Source organism: Phascolarctos cinereus, unplaced genomic scaffold (assembly GCF_003287225.1).
Source record: "Phascolarctos cinereus isolate Bilbo 61053 unplaced genomic scaffold, phaCin_HiC Scaffold_4;HRSCAF=312, whole genome shotgun sequence".
In the NCBI taxonomy this organism is placed as follows: domain Eukaryota; kingdom Metazoa; phylum Chordata; class Mammalia; order Diprotodontia; family Phascolarctidae; genus Phascolarctos; species Phascolarctos cinereus.
In genome coordinates, this window is record NW_027555847.1 from 332,423,971 (window position 1) to 332,443,879 (window position 19,909).

The window sequence follows — 19,909 nt, forward strand, 5'->3', positions numbered from 1 at the left end:
GATCTATACTGTTAGTATCTCTAACAACTGTTATGACAGCCCAAGTTTAAAGTTTGATTTTTGCTTTTTATATTTGCAAAACTTTTAACATGTAGCTTATCAGGAAAAGTAAGGGAGGGAAGGGAACAAGCATTTATTAAGCACCTACTACTATGTACCAACTGGTGAGATTAGCTGAAGCCTTTCTGGAAACAATGAGATTCAAACAGACTGGTCAATGGAGAAGTTTTGAATGCTATAGATTAAGTTCACTCACCTTGGTAGTGTACTTTCCAGGGATGTACACATTGATAATGAGGTTGACACAGGCATTGCCAGAGCTAGCTCAGTGTTTGGGAGGCTCTGAAGGAAGGTGTGGGAGAGAAAAGGCATTAGATTGCCTGCCAAACTGAAGGTCTACAGAGCTGTTATGCTTACCTCATTGCTGTATGCCTGTGAAACCTGGACAGTATAGCAGCACCATGCCAGGAAATGGAATCGCTTCCATTTAAATTGTCTTAGGAAGATTCTGAAGATCACCTGGCAGGATAAGATACCAGACACTGAGGTCCTTTCTCAAGCTAAACTGCCAGGCATCCAGACTCTCCTGTAGAGAGTGCAATTAATATGGGCTGGCCACATTGTTCAAATGCAAAACTTACACTGGCCAAAAAGACTATTTTATGGAGAACTCACACAGGGCAATCTCTCACATGGTGGTCAGAAGAAGCAATACAAGGACATTTTCAAGATCTCTCTTAAGAACTTTAGAATTGATTGTGTGATATGTGAGACAGTGGCACAGGACCACTCAGCATGGCGTGCTCACATCAGAGAGAGGCTGTGCTCTATGAGGAAAGCAGAATTGAAGTAGCTCAAAAGAAACTCAAGAGATGCACAGATTTGGAGAATCCACCCCAAATGTTCATACAGACCATTTGTGCCTGACTTGTGGTAGAACATTCCGAGCTTGTAGTGGTCTGATCAGCCACAGCTGGACACATGGTAACTTGATTCTAGCATAGTGATGTCATTTTGGTCTTCTAGAAGGAGGGACAACAACCAATGGCATAATGAAACTAACATGGGCCTCTTCACCCTGGGCAAATGGGCTGGACAATGGAATCAAAACTCTAAGCTACTGCACCTTGCCTGCATATCCCTATTTAACTCATCTCCTTGCCTATAGGGTATTTTCCTCTATAAAAATCCCTAGCTTCTGCAGGCTAGGGGGTGCCTCCCTTAAGGGGCTGCTACCTCCCCTAAGGAAGAGCCTGCTTGGTGTGTTATCTGGAATAAATGCCTTTACCTGATCTGGAGACAGCCTGAGCAAATTCTTTTGAGAGATACCAAGACACAGACACAGACAGACACACACACATCTTGCACCTCAATATTTTGGGGTGACCTTGCACCTCATCACCAGTGTGCTAAGTGTTTTACAAATATTATCTCATTTGATCCTCACAACAACCCTGTGAAACAAGTGCTATTATTATCCCCATTTTGCTGTCAAAGAAACTGAAGCAGACACAGGTTAAGTGTCTTCTTATCCAGGGTCGAAGCTAGGAAGAGTCTGGGACTCAGGTCTTCCTGAGCTTCCCTAGTTCTTGCTTGAAATCAAGTCTTCCTGACTCCAGGCCCAGGGCTATATCCACTGTGGCACCTAACTGTCACAGCAGAATATTTACCATATTTAGGTTAATCATTTTCATATTGCTTTTTAATCAGTCCACAAGTACTTTTTGGGCAGCTAGATGGCACAGTGAATAGAGTGCCAAGCACGGGAGTCAGGAACTCTTCTTTTATCTGTAAAAACTGGAATAATAGCACCTACTTCCCAAGGTTATTGTGAGGATTAAATGGATATTTGTAAAGCACTTAGTATAGTGCCTGGCACAAAGAAGGAGCATAATACTTATTTTCTTCCTTCCTATCCTATTTTATCTCTGCTGAAAACATCTCCTTTACCCTAATAACCGAAATCTACTCCTTCCTTTCCAAAATTCATCAAATTCTGATTGTTTTGGAATCATATCATAGATTTAAAACTGGATTGGACTCCTTCAGTCATATAGTCTAATCTTTTTTTTTTTACAGTAGCAGAAACTGAGGCAAAGACAGGCTAAGTGACTTGCCCAAGATTATATGGATAGTAAGTTACAGGGCAGCGATATGAATACAGGTCTTCTGCTAAGCAATCCAGCTTTGGTTAACTCAAACTGAACTTTGGACCCTAGTTATTTTATCTTCTCACCGTTTTACAATGCATTGTGAATGAATTTACTGAAATCTTTCCAGGCTACTAAAAACTACAGATTTGGACTCAGGAAATGGAGAAAGAACAGATGAGCGATGTCCATCCTGATAAACAGGTTCACAGGCAATCTCACCAACTTGCAGTTATCTTTTTACTCCTCACTCCCCTTTACTCCATTTATCTGATTAGATAAATTGACAAGTCTGGCCAATTCTACCTCCAGAATATCCCTTATTGCCATCTCCTCTCCACTCACATAGTCATCACCTTAGTGTAGGGCCCCCTAAACTGGGCTATTGCAATATCCTTTTAATTGGTCTATCTCCAGTCTCTTCCCTTTTCATTCTCCACACACCTGCCAAATTGATATTTTTACAGCATCAGTTCAACCATGTCACTTTATTGTTGGAGAAGCTTCAATGGTTGGCTAGCGGCTTTAAGAAAAAAATACAAACTCTATTCTGACATCAAGACGATTCACATTTCTCACTCAATTATCAGTCCCAACTCTGATGATTACCACCTTGACTTTACTTTAGGTAACAGATTACTACTATTAAATCACACTTTCTCTGGGTTTCAGTTTTCCTTGTCTGGGTAAAATGAAGGGCTTAGACTGAATAGCTCAAATACGTTAATATGTGTAAAATACTTTGTGAACTTTAAAGTGTTATATGAATGCAAACTTTTATTATTCTTTTTGTCTCTATAGGAGCTGCATGACTTACTTAAAATATCTTAAGATCTTTAAGAAACCTGAGATGCTTCCAGATCAATAACTCAGACTGATTTCACATTACAACCCTTCATATACTGTAAATTCTGGCCAAAATAGCCTATTTGCCATTCCCCATACACCACATTCTACCTCCCACTTTTCTGCTTTTCCATAACCTGTTATTCTTCCTTCCAGAAATGCTCTTCCTCCTCACCTCTGCCTTTCAGAGTACCTAGCTACCTTCAAGGGTCAAGGGAAGTTCCACTTCCTACATGAAGTCTTTCCTGATCCTTGCAGTGTTTTCAACCACCACCCTAAGTTATACTCTTGCATAAAATTTGTATTTACTCACCTACATACCTCGTGCACGATTCCAGGCAGAAGTTGCGCTCCAGCTCCCACTCCAGACCACCACCCCCCCAAAAAAGAGGGAAAAGATTGCAAAATCCTCGAGAGCAGGCACTCTTGTTTTCTGTCTTTACATCCCCTAGAACCTGGCACAAAATAGGTACTTAACATATGTTGTTTAACTGAAATCAGGTTGGTGATGGGGAAAGGCCAAGTCCCAAAGTCAAAGACAAAGGTCCACAATTATACCACTTGGATCAGGTCAGTAAACCTCTCCAGGCTAAGACGTTATTTTGCATTTACAGATGAACCTCCTTTCATCTAAAGTAGTCCCCAAAACTTTCGAGGCGTAGAAGTACAGCGAGTTACAGGGCTAAGAAGTCCACAGTAAGTGGCCAATGAGTTACACCCCAAAATCCTGACATGCCAAAGATACCCTTCTTGGCCTGGCACCCAATTCCTCCCCTGGCTGCCAGGTGTGTGTGCTCACACTTGACACCTGGGCACGCCAATCCACACATCAGACAGCAGGGTAGGGATTATGCCCACCTGGGGAAAGATTTTAAAGCGCTCCCCAAGAGCAACACTCAAGTCCAAGTGGGGCACTCTTACTTGCGTCTTCCTGGCAGCGAGAAAGGCCCCGGCCTCTGCGGCAGCACTCACCAGGAAAAGGGCACAGGGAGGACCCGGGCAGATCCCCTTCCCTTTTTGCCTCCCGGAAGAAGCAGGAGGTTAATGTCACCCCTTCACCTGAGCACCGCCCCTCTGGGAACGCTTCAGACTCCGGGGACGGGGCACGTGGGTGCCCGGAGGAGCAGGGCGAGTGCCAGGCGCTACCGGCGAGGGGTCCCGGCGGGGGGTAAAGGTCACTGGGCAGGGGTCGCGCTCCCTCCCCCCAACTCCCCGCCCCTGGAGTACTATCTCACCCAGCAAGTTCTTGCGCTCGGGGATGCAATAGTATTTGTTCCCGAACTGGTCCGTGCCCACGTACTGCTCACTTCTTTCGAGAAGAGCCTCAAAAAGGCGCGCAGCAGACCCTGGGATCCGCTCATGCTGCCTCTCACTCAGCTGGGCTCTAACCCAGGAGGCCGCCGGGGGCGGAGACGTCGGAGCAGAGAGCCCACCTCCCAGCCAGCTCCTGGCCGGGGCTCCCAGCCTCAGGCCACGCCCCCGCCACGCTCCTCCCCAGTAACAGCGCTCTTTATTGGTGGATGTGCTCCGCATCCCGGCCAATGGGTGACGCCGCTCTTGAAGCCCCGCCTCTCCGAGCGAGGCCGGCCCGATCGGGTCATGGTGGTGAGGCGGCTGCGGTGCGGCTGCAGGAGCGATGCTGGGCTTCCTGGAGGCGCGGCAAGCCGGCCTGGACGATCCTGGGAGGCTTCGGAGAGCGGAGGCCACCCGGAGGTAAACAGAGCCCGAGAAGCCGGTCAGGATCAGCGGCTTTGTCTGTCTCTTTCCCACCGCCTCCCTCCAGGCTCCCCTGCCCTTTGATCCACCTGGTCCTCGCCAGCTTGCAGCTCCAAGGCAGGCTGACCCCTCTTCCGGCCAAAGCCCGGGACCCTCCTTGAGTCCGTTCTCTCTGGTCTTTCCGGGAATTTGCATCTTCGGTCATCCCCTCTCTCTCGCACATGAGATCCTCGCTGGACACGTATCTCCATCCCACCCTGCACGCCTCTGCCCCTCACGCTGGACACTCCATCTCTCCTTCGACACTGCTGCCGCCCCGGTGCGAGGGCTCGTCGCCCAATGCCCAGAACTCCTGCAATAGCCTGTTGGTTGGTCTGCCTACCACAAGGCTCTCTTTCCTCTGATCCATCCTGCTGTCCATTCAGTTGTCAAAATGATCTTCCTAAAGTACAGGTCTGACCGTTTTACCCTTCTCTCACTCCACTCAATAAATTCCACTGGCTCCCTATTGCCACCAGGATCGAACATAAAATGCTGTTTGGCATTCAGAGGCTTTTATAACCTGCCTCCTCCCCCATAGTTTTCTAGTCGTCTTACACCTAACCGTCAAGTATACTAGCCATTCCTCGTTCCTGAAGTGCGCTTAAAGAATACCTCTCCCCTTTAAGACTAACCTCAAGCACTACTGTCTCTGTCGGCCTCCCCCAACTGCTACTGCCGTTCCTGCCACCTTGATTTCTTTGTATTTATTTGCATTTATTCTTTTTGTATTCTGTGGATATATTTGTATGTTCGTGTGTTCTTCCCATTACACTGAAAGCGTCTTGAAGTTAGCATTATTTCATTCGTTATATTTAGACACTCATCACCTATCACAGTCAACAAACATTTTTAAACATCAACCTTTGTTTTAGGTTCTGGGGATACAAAAAAAGTTAAAATCAATCAATCTCTGAACATTTATTAATTGCCTACTACTTGCCAGGCACAGTGCAAAACGCTGTGGATGCAGAAAGAGGCAAAAGGCAGTCCCTGCCTTCAAAGAGCTTATAATCTCATGAGGGAGACAATATGCAAAAAGCTACAGAGCTGAGGCACTGGAATTAAGAGAGTGGGATCTGGAAGGCTTCCTGTGTAGAAGGTGGGATTTTAGCTGGGACTTGAAGAGAGCCAGGAGGCAGAGATGAAGAGGGAGGACGTTCCCTACGTGGAGGACAGCCAGTGAAAATGCTAGAAGTCAGGAATTGGAGGAATAACAAAGAGTCCAGTGTCACTGGATCATAGTATACTTGGAAGTTAGGTGTAAGAAGACTAGAAAGCTAAGGGGCAGGAGGCAGGTTATGAAGCCTTTGAATACCAAACAGTATTTTATATTTGATCCTGTAGGTAATAGGGAGCCAGTGGAATTTATTGAGTGGAGTAAGAGAAGGATAAAATGGTCAAACCTGTACTTCAGGAAGATCATTTTGACAACTGGATGGACAGGAGGATAGATCTGAGTAAAGAGAAGCTTGTGGTAGGCAGACCAACCAACAAGCTATTGTAGTAGTTCTGTGTACTATGAAGTGACTCTTTTCCTTACTACCTGCAAACATCCTCAGGTCTCCCCATAAAAATCTTTGCTTGACCCTGCCATCCTTTGAAGTTATTGATTGTCATCTCTCTTCCTTTTCATTGCCTTATAGCCTTTAAGGCCCATTATCTGCATCCTTTACCTGCATCCTACTGTCTGGGATGTAGTGGTATTTGTTCCTGAGCTGGTCCGTGTCCACATGCTGCTTCACTTCTTTCAAGAAGAGCCTCAAAAGGTACCTTTATGGTTAACAGCTCCCAAAGAGGGCAAAAACTGAAACTGCTTTCTTCAACAGTTATCTTTTATTAGCCTGCTCTGCTTTTTACCTCCATATCTTCATCCTTTACTACTTAAACTATCTGCCTCCTAATATACCAATTTTTTTTCTATTGTATAGCCTGTTCCTTGTTATACAGGTAGATGACTATATAAGGAAGAGTAAAGATTCTTTCCCTCCCTTTCCCAATTCAGTGTGTTAAGGTAATTTATAAAAATAATTTATGAAATATTTGAATATGATTCCCATTCTCAAATAGATTATTGTAGATCCTCAAAGGACATTTAAGTTAATTATCTGTGAATATTCTAATAAAACTATGGAAATGTAAAATTTCCAATTTTCCAGAAGTATTCTCATTGAATTAATGTAGAAGTAGCAAAACAGAAATAAATTGTATCCCATGAAGCAGTAAATATAATGATAATTCCTTTTAGTTATTGGTAGAAATCTGAAAATGTAGTAAAATCTGAATAATTTCAAAAAACAAATCAATAAATATGTATTAAGTGCTTCATTTGCACAAAATGTTGGAGGTAGAAAGACAAAATTGAAAGAGTCTCATGCCATAGAGTTTTAAAGGATTTGTGATTTCATTTTGTGTAGGTACTTTCCACACCTTGACAAGTAATAATACCTACGTCCTTGATAGATGATATTTGGGTTACTGTACTCAAATTAATCAGTCACCTGATGGCCAACCTGGTGATGAACCTCTTTAAACATAGTTGTGTTCATTTTTGGAGACAGGTATGTCCACCTTCAGATCCATACCCAAAGTCTTTCTGTATCTTGGTAATAAACTCCATAGCTTGTGTTCTGTGAATATAGTCTTTAAGAACCTAAGACTTTTCCATGCCACCATAAGGAGTAAAACTTTGTTAGAGGAAAATCTGAACTAGTAGAAAGTTAATATAGTCATTGCTTATCTAAATAAAGATTCAAAACAAGATCGTCTTCTGGAAGGGGCCTCAGAAGGCATCTAGTCTAACTGGCCCACACACACTTATTTTGCAGGTCATCATATTGAGAAAATAGAGGTTAACACAGATATTATTATTTTTTAGGCAGTTGGGGTTAAGTGACTTGCCCAGGGTCACACAGCTAGTAAGTATCAAGTGTTTGGTCTGAGGCCAGATTTGAACTCATGTCCTCCTGACTTCAGGGCTGGTGCTCTATCCACTGAGCCACCTAGCTGCCCCTCAAGGTAACACATAAAGTAAGCATCAGAACTGGGATTTGAACTCAGGGCCTCTGGATCCAGAGCCAATACTCTTTCTACTGCTATACCAGGCTGCTTCCCTAATAAATGATAAATACTTAAGTTGACTAGTTTTAAAGAAAATAGACTTTTTTCCCTAGTGTTTTCTCTTTTCTATCACAATATATATTTACAAGTTTTCCTATATCTCTTCTCCTTTTCACAGCCAAACTTCTGCAAAAAGCTGTCTATATCCATTGTCTCAGTTGAAACTGCTCTCTTCAGAGTTAACAACGATCTGTTATTGATAAATTCAGTGTCCTTTTCAAATGTTAATACTCCTTAACAGTTGTGTAACATTTGGCATCTTTTCCTGGGTTTCTGTGACACTGATCCTCTAACTCTCCTCCTTCCAGCCTTAACTGTACGTTCTAAGTTTTCTTTACAGGATCATCATCCATATCCCATCCTGTTTGTGGATATAACCCAATTCTAGGCTCTTTTTTCTTTCTGATAATCTAGATGTCTAGACCTCATCTCTGTCCCGAGTTACAATATCCAAAGCAGAGCTCCTTATCTTCCCTCCTAAACCCATCCTAACTGAATTCTCTAAAGGCAACATGTACTGAGGTCAGCAACCGAGGAGTCATCCTTCTTCCTGACCTGCCTCGCCCCACCTCCAAACTTAGGCAGGTCTCAAATCTTGTCCATTCTGCCACCATAGCATCCTTCACATCTTTCTCCTTTTCATTCAGCCACCACTTTACCTTTGACTTTGACAATTGCATTAGCCTTTATTTTTTTTTTTGCACTAGCCTTTTAATTTTTTATGTCCCTGCTTCCATTCATTCCCCTCACCAATGCTTCCTCCAAATCAGTCTTTCTAAAACACAAGCCTGACTGTGTCACTCCCCTCCCTGCTCATGAATCAATTGTGTGACTCCCAGTTGCCTCAAGGGGAAAATACAAAATCCCCTATTTGTCATTTAAACACTTCACAGTATGGCACCAACGTATCTTTTTAAGATGGCTACACATCACTCCCCCTCAGACTGGCCTACTAATTATTGTTCAGACCTGACATTTTATCACCTGCCTCTCTTTGTGTCTGTACCCCTCCATCTGGAATGCACTTCCTTTTCATCTTTGTCTCTTGAAACTTCTAACTCCCTTCAAGTATCAACTCAAGTGCCACCTCCTACATGATGCCTTTGCTCATCCCCCCTGATCTTAGGGTCCTCTCCCTCCTCCCCAAAATTACTTTTTATGGATTTTTGTATTTACTCATCTGGTACTCATCTGCCATGCCCCCACTCCCAGTTAAATGTGAGTTCTTTAAGGACAGAGACTATTTCCTTTTTGTCATATCCCCAGCACAGTGGCTAACACATAGGCAAAATCAATCAAAAAACATCAAGTGCCTACTGTGTGCCAAGCTTGATACTAGCCGCTGGGATACAAATAACAATTTATGAAACAATCCCTACTTCCATGGAGGAGACAGCACTGACATAAAAGTGAACTACAGATGCTTAATAGTTATTGAATTAAATTTCTTCTCATATTTTAAAAGCTTAGAGTTGTATATTTTTAAAAATTTCCTTGAGTGAGCTTTTGGAACACTAGATTCTTCAGTTTGGCAGCAACTTTAGAGGTCCTCTAATCCAACCAGCTTGATACAGGATTCCCTCTGCCACATCCTTGCAAAGTGGTTTCCCATTATTTTGTGAATGTTTCCAATGATAGGGATCCAGATAACACCCTGTAAGTTTTCTGCATTGTTGAGAGGGAAACACATTGTGCATTGATTAATGCTACTGTCAGCAAGGCACAAAGGGTTCTTGAGATCATTTTACCTGAACAATGAATCTCTTGGTTTTTCAACAGAATGGAGGAGCTGGGGGACTGTTACCCTCTCCTGGGAAACCTGAAGTGAGTCTAGGGCTGTGGTTAGACTTTTTGAAAAATCTTCCATTTTCCTGAATTTTGAAAATATAATTTAGAGATAACATGGGGAAGCAGCTACTTGAGACTTAGGGCTTAAGTAAATGTGTCTACTACGTAACTTTATTTTATTCAAATTTACTGACAAAAGATCATCTGGCCCAGCTGCTTCATTTTTTCAAGGGAGAAAACTGAGTCCCAGAGAGATGATTTGCCCTCAGACATAAAGTTCATCAGTCAGTAGCTGAGTGGGGATTCAAATTCAGCTCTTTCAACTTAGCCATAAGCTTGAGTATATTTTTAGTGTTTAACTTCATTTATGAAAAAATCTCTTTTCAGTTCCGAATCTTCAAATCTGCAGAACTCCAGAAAATGCTATTCTGTGTCTTTAAGCAAATTTAATTCAATTAGTAAAATTATACTAGGTCTCTACTATAAGTATGAAGGTGAGAAAGGGGAAAATGCAAACCATAAAGTATTTTTTTTCTGAGTTCGAACTTTACTGAAATTGAAAACCTCCACATTCTTAAATCATTTTTAATTTGTTCCTTTTTCCTTTTACTTTTTATGTTTTTTCCAAAGGGTCTTAAAATTGGAATTAAATAAAGACCGAGATGTGGAAAGAATACATGGCAATGGTGTCAACACCCTTGATATCGAACCTGTTGAGAGGAGATAGTAAGTTCATTTTGTTAATTTAATAAATTTTTTGTGGTAAGTAACTATAATCCCAAAACGGTGCTTGTAAAAATTGCCAGCAAAAGCCAGTCTTGAAGTGGTTTAAGAAAAAAAAAGGTAAATTGTTGGGATTTTTAAAATGCAATTTTCTATATGTGAGCAAAAGCTACATACTCATTGGCAAGTAAAGAGCCTGCACAACTGGCGTTAGTGAAGGGTTAGTCAATTTTAGCACCACTATCTATAGTTGATGAGTTTATGAGCCCTTGATGATTGACAATGCACTTTACAGGCATAATACCATTTGATCCTCATAAGCCTCATAAAGTAGGCTTTGCAAATAGTGTTTACCCATTTTACAGTTGAGAAAACTGGAGTTCACAGAGATTATAGTCACATACCTTGTTCAGGTCTTATTCTAGTCCAGTACTCCTTCTGCTACACTTAATACTATTGCTTGGCATAAAATTAATATGCTGAAGTCCTAAAAACCAATTTGTTCTCCTAGGATGGTTCAATGTGACCTCTACAATTTTTTTTGTAATTTACTAGCAAACCATGCCTTTATAGGTAATACAATGGTAAACTCCATTTTGGGCTGTATCAAATTATCATAAACTAGTAGTCTAAATAAGAATTTACCATTTACATTTAAGTGCTTATTACATTTCAGTTATTTGAAACTTAATCCCTGGATAGAAGTAAGCAATCAGTTATCACAAATAAATGGATGATGTAAAATAAAAAGTGTCTTTTTTTTTTTGACAGCATGTTGTCAGGTGGTTCAGATGGCGTTATTGCACTTTATGACCTTGAAAACTTCAGCAGAAATGTTCATTACACATGCAAAGCTATTTGTTCTGTGGGCAGGTATGTATTCAAAATATGCTTAGTTAGCAAAAAACTAGTATAAATATTTACTGGCATAAATGCAAATTTGGAACAGCAGTATATTAAACGAAAGGATAAAATTCTGCTCAAAAAGCACATAATAATTACCTCTTATTCCTCCAATATTTCAAAAAATTAGGAAAAATGTAAACATAGTTGACATATATTACTCTCTAAAAGATGTCAGATTATACTTTTAAAATGGAAATTTATAAATCTTTTTAGCATATTTTCTTTCTTTGCATTCTGTCCTAGATCTTCAGTAATCCACCTGTCTATCTTTTCTCAGACATCTTGATGAGTGACTGCCCTTACCCTGGTTTTAGTTAGCTCCCAAACTAGTTTTGACTCTGTTATGATGTTACACTTTATGATTTCCTATATACCACCCTAGAATCTCTCACTTTCCCTAATCTTCTGGCTTTGACTTCTGATAATCCACATCTTAGGTAACCTCACCATCTATTTTCTTTCCTCTCACTTCTTAATTCCCAAAAACAGTGAAGAAATTTATGCATTCACACTGATTTCACCCAGTATATGAATTTGTGATGCATATTCTCAGTGGTCCTCACTGCTCTTCATCCACTCTTATGTTCACTTTCTCTTCTATCATGTCAGTTTTAAGACCTCTTCTATAGAAGTTCTCAACCTTTACCTTTCCACACTTAAAGCACGTTATCTGGCCTCTTGTTACATTGAGATTCAGCACATCTGATTGAGTTTTCTGAACTCCCTTTTTGATTCCCTGAAACTTCTTAGTGTCCTTGACCATTTTCTCCTTCCCTCCTATCTCAAGAGAAGTATTGTCTCTACCTCTTTCTGTGTCTGTTCTCTGCCTGTGTCATTGTTCCCATCTCCTGACCTGTTCAAGCAAATATCCACTTTGTCTTCTACAACTTCAGTTTTTATTTTTCCATTTGCTTTTAATGTTCTTACAAAAATTACCCAGCCATTAATAAGGAACTCCTCAGTCCCTCTGTATATCTAGTCCTTGGCCATTCAGCTATTGATTCTACATATCAGAAGTATGTTCTCTCTGGTGGAGTTTAAATGAAGAAATGCATACAGTATTCTTGCTCTCTGTATTGAATAAAAAAGCCATTTCCCTTTCAGTCTTGAAGTCCTTAATGTAAGTTGAGAGAAAAGCTTTATTTGTTACTCAGGTTTCCCTAATATAAAATAAAGCAAAACAACTTTTCTCAGTCCTTTTAATACTGTCCCTCGTCATTTTCTCCATCACAATCATATTTCTTAAAAATGTCTATATCAGGTAATTCCAATTTCCATCTACTCGTGATCCTTAACCATCTCTCAGTCGGTTTCCATGTCTGTTAGTCAATAAATATTAAGCACTTAGTATGTGCTGGGAACCTTGCTAAGCACTGGGGATACAAAAAGAGGCAAAAGACAATCTCTGCCCTCAAGGGGCTCACAGTCTAAAAGAAGAGACAAAAGCAGACAAATATGTATAAACAAGTATACACAGAATAAATAGGAAAAAAAAAGAAAGTCACTAGACTTAAGAGGAATTGTGGAATGCTTCCTGTAGTAGATGGAATTTTACTTGGAAATTGGAGGGAGATGGGGAAGCCAGAAGGGAGAGCATTCCAGGTACGGAGGACAGCTAGAGAAAATGCTTACAGCTGAGAGGTGAAGTTTCATATTCATGGATCAGGCAGGAGGTCAGTGTCACTGGATGAAAGAGTACGTGTTGGGAAGTAAGGTAAAAATAGATTGGAAAGGTTACAGAGGGCTAGATTATGAAGGATTTTGACTGCCAACAGAGCCTTTTGTATTTGTTCTTAGAGGCAATAGGAAACCACTGGGAGTTTATTGAGTAGGCAAATGACACGGTCAGACCTGTGCTTTGGGAAGATTACTTTGGTGGCTGAATGGAGGATGGATTGGAGTGAGGAGATACTTGAAGAAGGCAGACCCACCAGCAGACTATTGCAACAGTCCAAGCATGAGATGATGAGAGCCTGAACTAGAGTATAGTGTCAGAGGAGAAAAGGGAGTATATTCAAGAGATTTTGCAAAGGTGAAACTGACAGGCCTTGGCAACAGATTGGATGTGGAGGGCAGTTAGTGAGAAATCCAGTATGACTTCTAGGTTTCAGGCCTGAGGGACTGGGAAGTAATAGGGAAGGTAGGGGGTGGGGGAAGGGTTTAGGGGGAAAGATAATGAGTTTTGTTTTGGACGTAATGAGTTTGATATGTCTACTAGACATCAAGTTTGAGAAGTCTGAAAGGTAATTGGAGGTAGGCAGAGAATTTGGGGCAGGATAGGTAGATTTGAGAATTATCAGCATAAAGATGGAAATTAAATCCATGGGAGCTGATGAGATTATTAAGTGAAGTATTTTAGAGGAGAAGAGAAGAGGACCCAGGAGAAAATCCTGTGGGACACCTATAATTAGAGGGCATGATCTGGATGACTATCTACCAAGGTAGACTAAAAAGGAATGGTTAGGTAAGAGAACCAGAAGAGAGAGGTGTCCTGAAAACTCAGAAGAGAGTGTCAGTGACAAGAGAGTGATCAACAGAGAGGCTGCAGAGAGGTCAAGGAGACTGAAAATAGAAAAAAGGCCTTTGGATTTGGCAACTAAGAAATCATGGTAACTTTGGAGAGAGTCATTTCAGTGGAATGATATGGTCAGGAACTGAATTGTAAGGGTTGAAGGTGAACATGGGAGGGAAGACAGTGGAGGCATCTATTGTAGATGGCCTTTTCACCATATCTTGAAACCAATCTCTAATTTCCAAATCAAATGGCCTCTTCTCAGTCCCTACCTCTTTGATCCTTCTGTATTTTCCTTCACCATTTACCAGATTTTCCTTCTGTTTATTCTCATCACCACTTGGTTTCTGAGACACTATACCCAGCCAGCTCTACCTCTCAATCAATCCTCCTGTGTCTCTTTATCCTTGCTTTTTAAGGTAGAAGTTCCCCAAAGTTGTATTTGCTTCTTGATCATTCTACACCTTTGAATTACTCCTACCATCTACCTCCTTTGCTTCTACTCATATGTGACTGAATAGAACTAGAGGAAATCCCACAACATGGCCAACTGTCCACTACAAATTAATGTTATCTAATTTCAACTGAGCCGTCATTACATGAAGGCAATCCTTTAACTTTTACCTAATTGATTTGTTATTTGATCCCCCAGAGAGAGACAATTTCAAACCTCTCTTTCCCCTTCTAACCATCCATACTTATTCTTTTCCCCAACTACTCAGCTGAGGAACTCATATTATGCTTCACAAAAAAAAAAAAAAGACTATTCACCAGGAACTCCCTCTTCTCCCTTTTTCTCTGTCTCAGAATGCCTTGACATCATCCTCCATTCTCTTCTCCTAATTTCAGTTTGTGATGAATTGTGATCAATTAATTTTGTTTCTTCTAATGATCAAGGCCACCCTCCTACATTTTCCCTTGATCCTATCACCTCCCATCTTCTGCAAATTTTCCCCATTAATCTCCAATCGCTCCTTATCTACTGGTTCTTTTCCTACAGCCTACAGATATATTAGAGTCTATTCATCCTTAAAAAAAGTTTTCAATAGATCTTACAATTCCCCTAACTACCTAGAAAAACTTTCTATGTTCATTCCCTTTACTCTCCTCCAACTCATTTGTTAACCCTTTAAATCTGGTCTCCAGCCTCATCACTCTTCTAAAACTGGTCTCTCCAAAATTGTCAGTAATTGTTTAATTGCTAAATCTGATCGCATTTTCTCAGTACTCATCCTTTTGGACTTCTCTGCAACATTTATCACTGCTGATCCTCTCCCTCCAGATTACTGTGGGACGTGTCATCTGAATGTCTTACTAGTACCTCAAACTCAGCTTGACCAAAATCAAGTTATAATCTTTATCCAAGAAACAAAGAACAAAAACAAAACAAACAAACAAAAAACCATGGCCCCCACTTTCTGACTTTTATTTCCATCAATGGTACATACCACTATGTTTTCACATTCCCACCTGCACAACCTTGGTAAGTGTTTGACTCTACATTCTTCTTAGAATCATTGAGGAGGGAGTGACTTGAGAGGTCATTCAGTTCATTCTGTATCTGGAACAAGATTCCACACTATAGCATTCCTCACAAATTGTCATCTGGCCCCTTTTTGAAGCTTACAGCAAATAACCAACCTCTTCCTGGCATAGCCCATTCTATTCATAAGTTGTTGGGGTTTTTTTTGTATTGACTCTAAATCTTCCTCGGCATTTTTCACCTATTGCTCTATATCCATCATCTGGGGTTAAGCAGATCAAGTTTAGTCCTTCTTCCATATAGCAGCCCTTCAATGCTAGGAAATAGTTATATCTCAATTTCTCTTAACTAATCTGAATAAGGCATCATATCCAGTCTTCTCACAGTGCTAACCATCCTTTTCTGGATGTGTCCCAGTTGGTAAGCATCTCAGAAGTTAACCTTTAGTCAGATGGTCAGGGATCTTTCTAGAGTCTTTCATGGTTTCTTTTCTGTCTCTGTTGATGTTGCCTGACATTGCCTTGGGCCCTTAGGCTGCCATGTCACATTGTTGAATCACACTGAGTCTGTTTCAGTAAAACCCTCATTTCATACACTGTTGTATAGCCATGTTTCCTATATCTTCTACTTGTGCAATTGATTTTTTTTTAACCCACATATTGGACATAGCTTCACAAATCTCTTATTCTGGATAGAGACTACTGAATTGTTCCATTCAAAAAGAGCATCTCACAAGGTTCTGTCATCATTATCCTCAGAGATGGAATCACACTGTGGTGAGTGCACTATGACCTGCATGCACCAAATCTGTTCAGCTGAACATAGGGGATGAAATGTCTTGCTTTCATTCAATACTATAATCCTCCCTTTCCCTCAGTCTCTTTAAGGCAGCCTTTCCCCTAAGGAAACCCTGATCTACTGGAGTTCTGTATTGAGACACCCACAAAAGTGCCAGGGATCTACACCCAACACATTCTCATACTACCCAAGGATCCTTACCTGAATACCCAAAATGCCTGATCTACATTCTGTTACAATTTCTGAATCACAACACTTTCTTCTGCATCATCTCCATCCCTGAAATCATAGTCATATCTCTCTCTCTCCACTCCATTTTCAGCACGTTAATGGCTCTAAGCTATTCTGCATATTTTCAGGTGCCAGCTTCATAACCCTTTCTTCTGTACCAAGGCCCAGCCTCAAGAGAATATCCAGGCTCTTCTTTTATAACCTGGTGCACACAGGGGATTCTAATGCCTAACTTCAGGCAGTTGTGAGCCTCCTTGCAGGGGAGGAGCAGCATGGGATAGAGAGAGAGAGAGACAGAGACAGAGACAGAGAGAGAGAGAGAGAGAGAGAAAGAGAGAGAGAGAGAAAGTTTTGAAGTTGGGAACACATGGGCTCTGATCCTACCCTTGATACTTAGAAACTTTGTATCTGAGTCATGTAACCTCTCAAATCCTCTAGTTTCTTAGCTGTTGTACCCACCTCACAGATTGTCATAAGACTCAAAAGAGATAATGTGCATAAAGTACTTTGGAAATCTTAAAGGGCCCAGGCCTCCAAATCGCTACCCAGCCCTTTCCCCACCATGATTTTTCTACTCAGATCATCATTCTCCACCTCCCTCCATTTTCCAGCTCCCCTTTCTATGTCGCCTTCCCCCATTAGAATGTAAACTCCTTGAGGGCAAGGACAGTTTTGGTTTCTTGTATTTGTATCCCCAGTATTTAGCAACAGTGCCTTGCATGTAGTAAGTGATTAAAAATGCTTTGTCTATCTAAAAGCCAACTATCACTATTTTGTCCAAATGGTCTTCTCCTACCAAGAGACCCATTGCTTCTACTTTGTCAGTCAGTTAGTTTCATTTAATTGATTAGAATTGGGTCCAAACAATACTTCTGGTTGCCACATCCTCTTACTTTTTTAAGAATCAAATTCTCATTAGGGCAAGTAAAAATTTCATCAGCTGTTGTGCCTTTAGGAGAAAAATTGTTGTCTGGGTATTTGAAGTCCTCCATCACTCTCTTGGCATTCCCCAGTGCCAGGTATGTGATCTGTTTTCCAAACAGTCACTACTTCCCCCTCTGGTCAGGTCATTGTAGTCTCCTACACAGTTTTATTGCTTCTTTTTCTCCTTCCATTGAGCCTTGCCCAGATGTTTTCCACTCTGATTCCCCCTTCAGGTTCATAAATTTCCTCATATAATAATAACTGACAATTGTACAGCATTTTAAATTCTGCAAAGTACTTCATGTATATTCTCTCAAAGCCTCACAGCTACCCTGTAATTCAGGTACTATAGATAACGGTATTATTATCCCAAATGACACATGAAGAAACTGACACACTCAAAGAAGTTAAATGACTTGTCCATAGGCACCCAGCTAAAAGATGTCAGAGGTGGGGGTTTGAGTTTAGGTCTCCCAACACACAGTCTAGTAATCTAACCATTATACCATTCTGCTTCTCTTATGAGTTTATATTCTTACTATATAGTGCTCATTAGGGATACTGCATTTATAATAGTACATTATTTCTGTGTCTTTCTTACCTCTCATATCCAACATTTCACAAATTCTTTTAAACCTACTTTCTAAGTACTTCTCAAATCTATCATCCCTCTATTCCCATGCTTGTTTCAACCCCTCATTACCACCTACAAGGACCTTTTGGCAGCAGCCTCCTAAAAAGTCTTCCTACCTCCACTTTCTTCTCTGAATACGACACAGTTTGTAGATAGTTGGTACTCAATAAGTGTTCATTGAACTGAAGTATATTTAACTCATTACAGTGTTTGAGTCATCTTCTCTAGAGACCTTGTGATTTCTTTACCTAACTGAAAAAATAATCTAGAGTTAAACCTGATTCCTGATGATATTTTCAGGAAAATTTTTTGATGACTAGATAAGTAATCAGGCAGTCCACATTTTTCGCTGCTGCACTCATTAAAAACTCCCTAATTAACACCCATACCTCAGTTCCTTGTTTTATCTATTGATTAAATGGTTTCAGTTAATATCATACCTAGCAAGCCAATTAGACAGGATGCAATGTCTTGTCCATGTTTTTGCAATTCTTTGAGAATGTCTTTAAGACTGTGAGGATGTGATAATTATTTTATGATTTAATTACTTACATTTATATAGGCCTTAAAAATTGAAAAATACTTCACTTTGTCTTATTTGATTTCTATAATATCCCTGTAAAGTAAGTAGTATAAGTGTTATTATCCTTAGTTTACAATTGAGAAAATTGAAGACTAATGAATATGTGAATAGCCTAAGATCACATAGCTCTTGATTGGTGGACCCAGTATCTGTACCTGGCTTCTAATTCTAAGTCCAGTGTTTTGTTTCTGTCTTGCTGGAGTGTGAAGCTTTGAGACCTTGTGCTTTTTATTCTGGTCACCTATGTCTTATCATATCCTAAGCAGAGGTGAAGAAGCAAGAAAAGTAAAAGAAAAAATGCTGAGTTAGCCTATGAGGCTGCTCTAAAGTCACTGCCCTACCTCCAATTACTAGGGAAATTTACAGAAGCATTAGTTCATATTTCCTGGGACAGTATTTCTTAAAAATCCCTTTAAAATCCTTAAAAATCTAAGAAATCATCTCCCAAAAGATCATCTAAATTATAAGAAGGAAAAGAAATTATTGTTAGTTCATTGTTTGTCTAATATGTATTATTCTGCACTGAAGTTCTACTCTGATACTTATAGAATTGAATTTAGTAAACAGTTGTAAGCAGAGTCGCATAGTGGATTGGTAGCAAACTTCAGTCAGGAAGATCTGGGTTTGAGTCTAGCCTCTGACACATATTGGCTTTGAGTGAACCAGCTAAGTCTCTTAGGCTATAAGTTGCAAAACAATTGATGATATTAATTGGTAGAAGGCAATTTCCTCACTAGTTCTCTACACTAAACCACAACAGACCAAAATGAAGTCCAAAACATTTGTTAAGTACTTAGCAGATGTAAGGCACTATACTAGGGATACACAAACAGAAATGAAACCTTGTCCTCAAGGACCTTACAGTCTCCTCGGGGAAACAACATGTACCCAGAAAAGTGAATATAAAATAACTTCAGGAGAGAGAAAGCAGGAATAACTGGAGAAGGAGGTGCAGGGAATCAGGAAATCGGGTGCCAGTGGACCCGAACCTGAGAGGCTGAGGGGATAATTTATCTCAGGCATTGGCTCTGCATTTGAGGAATAGCTAGTAAGCCATTTTGATTAGATCATGCAGTACGTGAAGGGGAATAATATAATTCTCCAAAGGTAGGAGAGAGCCAGACTGTAGAGTACTTTAAATGCTATACAGAAGAGATGGCATTTCATCCTAAAGGCTATAGGAAGCTATGAAGAATTTTAAGCAGAAGAGTATCAAGATCAGCCTGCTATCTTGGAAATATAAGTTGGCATCTGAGTGGAGGATTTAGGAGACTATTACAGTGACAAAGACCTTACTGAGATGTTAGCCATGTAAGGAGAGAGAAAGGGTTAGATGCAATAGATATTGTAAAGGTAGAAGCAACAAGATTTGGCAGCCAGTTGGGAGTGTGGGGAGGGGAGGACAGAGGAGTCCAGGATAATTTTGAGATCATGAACCTGAGACTAGAATAACATT

General features: G+C 40.6%; 2 protein-coding genes across 2 annotated transcripts in view; one reads left to right on the plus strand and one right to left on the minus strand.

Moving 5' to 3' along the window:
* The window catches only part of NDUFAF2 (NADH:ubiquinone oxidoreductase complex assembly factor 2), a 207,723-nt gene extending 203,278 nt beyond the window's left edge, over nucleotides 1–4,445 (minus strand). The window contains 2 exon segments of the mRNA XM_021007234.2: nucleotides 4,232–4,300; nucleotides 4,303–4,445. Of these exon segments, the coding sequence (XP_020862893.1) occupies nucleotides 4,232–4,300; nucleotides 4,303–4,357 (124 nt within the window). The 5' untranslated portion in view covers nucleotides 4,358–4,445.
* A 119-nt stretch (nucleotides 4,446–4,564) lies between these two features.
* ERCC8 (ERCC excision repair 8, CSA ubiquitin ligase complex subunit) overlaps nucleotides 4,565–19,909 on the plus strand; it is a 64,398-nt gene continuing 49,053 nt past the window's right edge. Inside the window, 5 exon segments of the mRNA XM_078153178.1 lie at nucleotides 4,565–4,709; nucleotides 6,398–6,469; nucleotides 6,471–6,520; nucleotides 10,290–10,385; nucleotides 11,154–11,255. Coding sequence (XP_078009304.1) covers nucleotides 4,596–4,709; nucleotides 6,398–6,469; nucleotides 6,471–6,520; nucleotides 10,290–10,385; nucleotides 11,154–11,255 — 434 coding nt within the window. The 5' untranslated portion in view covers nucleotides 4,565–4,595.